Source organism: Phalaenopsis equestris, unplaced genomic scaffold, assembly GCF_001263595.1.
Source record: "Phalaenopsis equestris unplaced genomic scaffold, ASM126359v1 Scaffold000202, whole genome shotgun sequence".
NCBI classification, from domain to species: domain Eukaryota; kingdom Viridiplantae; phylum Streptophyta; class Magnoliopsida; order Asparagales; family Orchidaceae; genus Phalaenopsis; species Phalaenopsis equestris.
This window is the reverse complement of record NW_018164644.1, coordinates 4,184,702-4,193,373: the sequence shown is the minus strand read 5'-3', so window position 1 is coordinate 4,193,373 and position 8,672 is coordinate 4,184,702. Positions and strand designations below refer to the sequence as shown.

The following is an 8,672-nucleotide window of genomic DNA, read 5'->3' as shown; positions in this document are numbered from 1 at the left end:
CGCTTTTTCTTCGTCCCGCAAGCCCCTGCGATTCGTCTGCTTCGACGACGAAGGGTTTCTTGTGTTTCGTCAATCCTCCAGCCCCTGTGCTTCGTCTCTCCTCACCCGCACTCGACAATGTTTCCTCGATAGCAGTTCGCGTCATCTCTTTACTCGACGATGCCTTCGCTCTGCCCGACAGAAATCGACATCGCCTCTGTCGCCCTGCTCGACAGAAGGTCTGCTCACCTTGCAGTTCCTTAGCCTCTTTTCAGATAGCCTCGGCGATGCATTCCTATGTCACTGCAGTTTCTGGCGACTTTCCTATTCCTACTCGTGCTCCTCTTTCAGGTTCAGAGCCTAGTTTTCATATTGGCAAGTCAAACAATGTTCCACAATCTTTCCACGGCGCTCTTGAAGGTGGTGGTGATCACACATTCATTAAAAAGCTTGATAAAAAAAATGGGATGCGTGCTCTTATTCTCACTGAGGTTGAAACCAGTACTCTCGCGTCCTCTTGGCATTTTGCCTAGTGGGGAAAGTCCTCTATTGTCACCCAAAACTTGATATCATTTGAAAAGATTTTGATGCTATGAAGTTATTAGGCAGTTAGAATATTGGCTTACTTGACGGTCGACACATACTGATTCAGTTATCTCGCGATACCAATTAGACTCACATTTTTCTCGAAAAGTTTTCAAGATCGACAACTGTTTTATGAAAATTATAAAATGAACTGTCGATTTTGATCCAAAAGCGGAGTCTCCTATCATTTCTGTTTAGATAAAATTTTCAGGGTTAAAATTGCATTTATTCAACTTAAAAATTCTCTACTTATTAGCAGTTGTTTACGGTAAGTCTCTCAAGGTGGGTAGTCTTATGTTTGTTATCACCAGACTCTTTGTGACTTGTGTGTTAGTTGAAAGAGATATCGATATCACCCAACCAGCTCCGGATGAGGTATGGATTGGCACCACTCATAACGGATATTGGCAAAATATTGAAATAGAACCACACCCTCTTTATTGCTCTCATTGTAGTATGTTTGGCCACAATTATATTATTTGCTATCAATTGCATCCTCATCTAAGGTCGGATATCGCTCGGATATCGCTAAAGATCAAGATCAACCACCTACCATCCCTATTGAGAAGGTGCAAACCGATCCTTTTTCCAACACCCCTGTTCCTAATGAAGAACACCATACTACAGGTACAGATCGAAATGTGCTTATACCACTCACTGTTATTAAAGAAGACTCACTTACATGTCAAGACACACGAGAATGCTTCTTCGATCCAATAAAAGATCAGCTGGTACAACAACCTACACATATCTGGCACACCTTAGGTCAACCACTGATCAGGTGAGTCAATCTTTGGATGAGGAATGACAGGTCTATTCCAGGAAGAAGAAGAAGAATGGAGGCCGACTGGCCGACTCCCGACTCGAGCTCGGGAACTTATTGGATGATATATTGGTTACTACTGACAATGACACTCATCTTACCAATTTATTAGTTGGCTCCTTTCCTAGAACTAGAGGGAGAGGAAAGGCAAAATTGGGCAGCGCTCTAGCTATCTAATACTCCGTACTTTTGCACTTTTTGATTTTTTTTCTTTAGGTCTCTCATGCATTATTCTATGTTTTCTCTTTTTTGGAACCATTTGCATGTGGTACTGATCGTGTGGGCAGGATGCCATGTTTGGGCCCTCCCATACAATCTATTTGTATATATATAAGCTAGGTTTACAACAAATATAATGTTATAGCTAATGTATTTTCAGCATAGGACTTTCAAGCACATCTCCTGATGACGTCATCGGGTAAAGCTTAAAAAGATCAGGAGTTTCACTTTTACAGTCTCAAGGTAGGTAAGTAATTGTAATTTAATAAAGGATAAATTGTTATGGGTATATCATTGTTGTTTGTCTTAAACTCTTAGCTAATTTATAGGTTTGTCAGTTATGCACTTTTCTTTCTTCATGTATATTTCTTTTCGCACTTGATATAAAATCCATCTATTGTTCATAATGAAGTAATTAGTCGTCTTATGTTAACGATACAACTCTCTGCATAATTGATTAAACTTTACAATTACAAGGTTTTCATTTCATGTACTTCACGTTTATGAATTGCATGTAAATTTCTATCATATCACTAGTATGTATGAAGTAGCATTGAGCTTATACATTTATTTGTAGAATCATTTATAACTGGTATGCTTGTATGCAATGATATGTAAATAGGTGAATACTTTTGGATATTGCCTAGTCAAGTCGACGAACTCACAAAATGACGACTCCACAAAAAATTATCGGGTTTCCTTATGTTGGTGTTTGTCTTTCCGATTTTAGGGTGTCTAATAAAATCGACTATATAAATATAAAATTAAACTAAAATTAAATAATGAATAATTGTTAGGTCAAACATTGATAATTGTCAGTGATTGCATAGTCTATTAAATCGACTGAACATGCTCATATTATACTGATTTTGAATTATACAACACTTTTGCTTTATAGAATTAGAAATATATAGTAATTTGTCCATTTTTTTTATTCATACTATATGCCCTAATTTCTTGTCGTTTATTATTTAATAAATAGTGATTATTTACTGTGTTTGATTTGTCAAACTCACCCGTTGATATTTGTGTATAATAGGTTTTACTGGGCCACTTGCAGGAACGTCTCCATAGGAACAGACGTTTTGATATTTCTAATATTTGCGTTAGTTGTATTTTTCTTTTATGTTTTAAATAGTTATTTCCCCTTTATCATTTCAATTTTATTTCAATCAATTTCTTGCTTTCTTTCAATTGTATTAATGAGACTCTTATTTATATGATAAAATTTATCTTTCATTGTTTATTTCTGTTATTACTTGCATAGAAGTTTTCTTTTGATAATACAAAATATGTTTAATTCATTTCATTGCGCCTTGCGTTGTCGTGGTCTACAATCTTCCAAATCTGGGGTATGACACACTCACTCTCCAATCATAGCAACAAACTTTAAGTACGTGGATCAAAGCCATATACCACTGAATAATTTTTTTATAGCTCTCGGATTGTAATCTATGTGCTTCTCTATAAGAATGTTGGCCCCTTCTAATTGTTTCCCCTTTTTTTAGATTTATTCCTACTTTTTAATGCTTGAATAGATATATATATATATGTATATATATACATACATATATGTATATATATATATATATAGATATATATTCAAGAAAAAAATGATAAAAGTTGATAATATAACTCATTTTCTGCTTACAAGGACATGATGCACAAGTGATAATAAATAGATGGAGGTTTGATTTCCTATAAGGAAAGGAGAAGAGAATAAAAGAAAGATTATGAACTCAACTTAAAAAGTGATCCACATACTCAACTTAGATAGAAAAAGAACACTAGCACTTGGAAACAAAAATAATTCTTCATCAAATCAATCCATCAATAAAAAATTGAAATACAAGCAATGAATATCATAAAAAAAAGATTTACGAAGAAAAAAATTTCAAATCAAATCTAATCCTATCCAAAACTAAATTTAACCCCAAATAATTCAAATTTAAACCCAAATTATCCAGCAGGATACTTAATCCTAATTTAATTCAAAATAAACCTAATAAATCTAGAAATCCTAATAAAATTAAAATAAATCTTGAGACATTCTTAAAAAAGCTTAACCTAATTTTCTAGGTTAAATCAGATGTGATCTATGATGCGTTTAACAAATAGAAATCTGCCACCTCTTAGAAACTCTGCTAAGTAATGTTATAATTCTTTGCCGATATATAACATAAACAGCTTATAAAATAAGAAGTAACAACTTCAGTTCATAAAATTGTAAGTTTTTAATTAAATAAAGTTCAAACAATGTATCAATTTCTCAAAAATGTTATGCAGGACAATAGATAATTTTAAAATTTTTCTGGACTTAATTAGTAATGAGTAATGTAGTATTGCAAAATAGTAGCAACCCGGGCAATGAAACTTTAACAAGAGTTTTATACAAATTACAGTAAATTACCTCAAAAAATTAGTTTAATAGATGTCATGCCATTACACAACACACAATTGAACTTTCAAGAATAGACTTGTGAGGTTTACTTCGTAAACTTTGCTTCCATCACCTTTAACACCACAAATCAAATGAACTTTGATGTACTCGTACTGTCAAAATTTGTCCAATGAATTGTGTTTGTTGAAAAGAAAATTTTGATGATAGTCAGTTGAGGTGATAAAGAACAATAGGGAGCACGGGTGCAAAAGAGGCAAAGCAAAAAAATCTTGGGGCACAAACAAGCATGCATGCAAAAGAAGATGCCAAGCGCACAGAAGAGCGCGTGCAAAAGCAAACCAGTGAATGTGCATGTGGGGCACAAGCGAACATGTTAGATGGAGCGCAGGATAGTGATCAGTCTGATTTGGGCGAGCAAGGACTGCAACAGCTACAAGCTTATGTGTTTCATGATTGCAAGTGCTTAACTAGTTGAGGATGGCAAGCATGAAATCAATGAGGTTGGGGGAATGAATTTGCTCTGATAACAAAATATTGTCGCAGCAGGGTAAAAACAAAAATTAAAAAAAAAACACATGTGAGTGGGAATACCAATAAAGAGAGAAGAGAGAAACAAGAAATTAGGAGATAACTTTTTATTACAATTCCATGATAATCCACAACACCTTGATATCCTATTAATAGAAAATAAGAAGAAATTTGGATAATGCAATATAATTAAAACAAATTAATGTTGAAATTTTAAATGATATGGCTGACAAATACAAAAAATTTTCATGGTTTTGTCAAGCAAAACCAAAAAGCCATGATCATTCATATGGGTAATCTGTAGCATCAATATTGATAATAATTATAAGAGCTTTCAACTTCAAATCACACTGTAGTCTCACAAGTTTTATTCTAACTACCAAAATACACTCTCTTATCTAACAATTGAAATCTGTATGCCATTCAATTACTGTTGATTTAATAGTTTACTTTCATGTTGCACAAATCCTGCCGCATGGCCCAAGGAAAAGATTCAAATCAATTAATTTATAAAAGATAGATTGAATATTAAATTATTAACCTAAACTGAGAAATGGAAACACAGTGAAGTCATATCTAACTTTATAACGCTGTAGGAACAACTCAAGGTGATGGAATTTAACTTTATTATCCTAAATCAATTACTTTATAAAGCTGTAGGAACAACTCAAGCTGGAAGTGGGTCAAAATGACACCAAATCCTTACACAACCTTGAACAAGTTACCCCACAAACTAAAAGAAAGTGCCAGTTGCACCCCCTTAAAAGAAAACAATGATATTTATCTTCAAAATTGCCAAAAATAGAATGAGCTCATGAACAACTATGAGGTACACTACCATGTAGTATTCTTTATTATCAAATCTGATTATGAAGAGATTTACAACTAAGAACCCAAAGCTTGTAATACTATTCGGTCTTTTCTTGTCATTTTGCATGTTAGTAAAGCAAACAAATCAGAAATGAAGATTCAAACATCTCCGTATTGTCTCAATGCTGTTCAACGCCCAACATTTGTCTTCTTCACAAAATAAAAGCATTTTTAGTGTAAAAAGAAACTAAGAAAATCCAATGTTAAAATTAACAACTTCCGCCTTTTTTATTTCTAACACAAAGGAGTTCAAGCGTTCAAACCACTGCCATTTATGCTGTAGAGTGATCAGGTGTTTGCAACTAAACCCCACCCCAAAAAATAATAATAATAAACATTAAAGGAAAACAATAAAAATAAAGAAAATTTACCTTTTTAACCCGTACAAAACCTTCTATTCTGCATCCACTTGTTGATGGCGCAGGGCGTTTTACTGCATCAATCTGCAGTTTAGATTTGTCCTCCAATGCCAGTTCATGAGAAATATTTGGAATACTTGCAACCAGAGTTTCCATTGCCTATCACAAAAAAGGATGAAAATCAGTATCTAGTAATAAAGATCTACAAATAAAACATGAGAAAAATAGAAGGAAAAAAAAATTCACAAGGGCAAAATTTTTTTCCAAGAATAATATATCCACACTTTTCAATAGGCTTCCAACAAGCATACCGCGACCAAGCTATCTGCATCCCTCTCCCCATAATAAGATTCATGATCATGATGTCCATGGTCTTCCCTGTATCAAATTCTACTTTATAGCCAATTCATTGAAAGTGGTAAATATAAAGCAAGAACAAGAAAAAATGATGGAAATATTCATATTATATCCGATATATGTTTCTATAGCTTTATAAATATATAATAGACATCCACGTACTTTGATACTTATACTATATACTAAGAAACAGAGACCAATTTAGTATATATAAAAGTAAAACAAGGTTTTCCATATACAACTCAATAGAGACTTCAATACGCATTACTAAGGAAAAGAAGCTAAGAAAAAAAATATTTGCAGTTCATAGAAAACCTGCAGAACATGTTCAAATTACAGTATGGCTCATTCGCTTTTGTAGGCTTGACAAGATATACCGCACTTGTTGTGGGCTATGGGATCCTAGTTGTGCACAAGCAAGAGATAAACCAGGGAGTGAAAATCTATTTCAATGGCCTTAGCTGTTCGATTTCTCACAAACAATTTGTTAAAAGTAATAGATAAAGGGATGATTTTAATTTAGAGAACCCAAGAAGAGTAAAATCACATGTTCCAACTATACTAAATAATTTATACAGTTACAGAATAAAAATACAAAACATCCTCCCTCCCAGATCAGTTGGAGACTAAGTGATAAAGCATTCCAAAAAAAAATAAAAAAGCTATTGCATTGTTGACCTCATTTTTAGTGAGGTCTTAGTCTCGTACTCTTAGAACCTAGGATCTAGCTTTAAGAGTTCTTAATGACCATCCTAGAGGACTAGCAATGGAGCCCACCTCCCGTAGAACTTCAAACTGTTTCTTAACTCATTTTTGTGAAGAACTCGCATGAGTGGTTCCAAACACTCAACTTCTAGTTGCAAGGGCTAAGGACCAACATGTAGAGGGCCCGAAAATAAATTTTTATAGGATCAAACGGCCTTAAGTGAACCCATTTGTGACTCGAATACTCAGAAACGCCACAATTCACACACTCACTGCACCACACACGATTTTGACTTGATTTGACTTGTCAACCGGTGAGTTTGTCTGGACGACCCCGGATGACGAAAAAGACCGCACCGATGTGTCCAGAACGTCGACTTTAGCTAGGAACGACACCCGCATTGTTATGGTTTCGCGCGCGAGCGACTAGAACGGATATCGATGCACATTTTTTTTAATTAGCGGGGCGCGGGCCCGGACTATACCCAGGTTCAACTCAGATTTGATTTGGGCTGGACTCGGGCTGAACAAGGGTTAAATGATTTTGAATTTTAAATTTTTGAATTTCAAATTCGTCATTTAATTTTATCTTAATTGAGAGTTAAAACTTTTCATTTGACCAAACTACCTGAATGGAAGCTTTTAATTCCCCGCCAAGGAAACGGTGGAGGGGGGGGGGGGGGGGGGGGGGGAAGCGATTCGACTTCCTCTTCCTCACGCTCGATCCCATGCCCCTCCTCCTTCACAGACCGAGACCCTCGTCTCTCAGTCTCGACTCCCACTCCTGCTCGCTTTCTCCCCCTCTCTGCCTCACGCACCGAAGCCTCGTCTCCCCGTCTTCTCGAGCTCGCCTTCCTCCTCTTACTCGACCGAAGGCTTTCGCTCGAGACTCGCCTGCCTGGTCTCGCCCGCTCCTCACTCTCGCTCACCCTCGTCGGCTTCCTGCTCGCTCGACGACACCTCTCCATCGCAACCCTCGCCTGCTTCGACCTACCCCCAATCGACTCACCATCTCTCGACCGAAGGTCAGATAGGGCTCTCTCTTTTCTCTCGACAGAAGCTTGACTGCTTGCCCACCTCCCTCTTCCCCGCGATCAAAACAGTCACTTGGCCTCCTCTCCTCTCTACATCGAAGAACACTCGCTTGCCTCCCTGCTTTCTGCACCGAAGATCCCCTCTTTAATTCTTCTTCCCGGCGTGCCCCCTCCTACGGCGAATTTCAGCCAAGTAACCCGGTGCCTCTTTTCTTTTCCCCTTCGCTTTTCTATTCCCCTTCGCATACATGCAAGATAAAAAAAAAGTCTCGTTGTTTCAAACTTCCTGTTATTTTCACTTTCAATCATCATCAAGTTAAGAATATACTGTGACTCTCTATGGCTCATGTGCTTGCTATGCTCAAATGAGATCATTAAGCTGATGCATTCAATCCCTTTTACAAGCAGCTGCGTTTGAACATGACTTTGTATTTTAACATTTGCTTTATACTAATGGTAGCTCAAACTCATACCTGATTGTAGACATATATATATATATATAGCTTTCCACCATAGCATTATATGTGAAGGTTAAATTCAGAATTACGATTCGTTAACTTAGAGGGTGAGATTAACTTCACATGTATCCACCTTTACCGAATGATTGGGAAAGTAGAATTCAGATGTTACTAAGTTTTGCTGTGAAACAAAATATTTATGAATGGGCAGGGAATTTAGTTGCGGAGAATTCACATTTGCTCACTGTTTGTTCATCACCTTCATTTGAAATTATTGTGAAGTATTCAACGAACAAGGTGTTTATATCATAGTTCTTGATTTGGGAAGTATTTACATGCATACCTCTCACAACT

At 36.1% G+C, this 8,672-nt stretch overlaps 1 protein-coding gene across 1 annotated transcript in view; it reads right to left on the bottom strand.

The window, feature by feature from the left end:
• Window positions 1-8,672, bottom strand: part of LOC110022673 (protein disulfide isomerase-like 5-4) — a 59,976-nt gene that overhangs the window by 17,312 nt on the left and 33,992 nt on the right. Inside the window, exons 10-11 of the mRNA XM_020721741.1 lie at window positions 6,076-6,142; window positions 5,777-5,923 (exon numbers count right to left, since the gene is read on the bottom strand). Coding sequence (XP_020577400.1) covers window positions 5,777-5,923; window positions 6,076-6,142 — 214 coding nt within the window. The remainder of the gene's footprint in view (window positions 1-5,776; window positions 5,924-6,075; window positions 6,143-8,672) is intronic.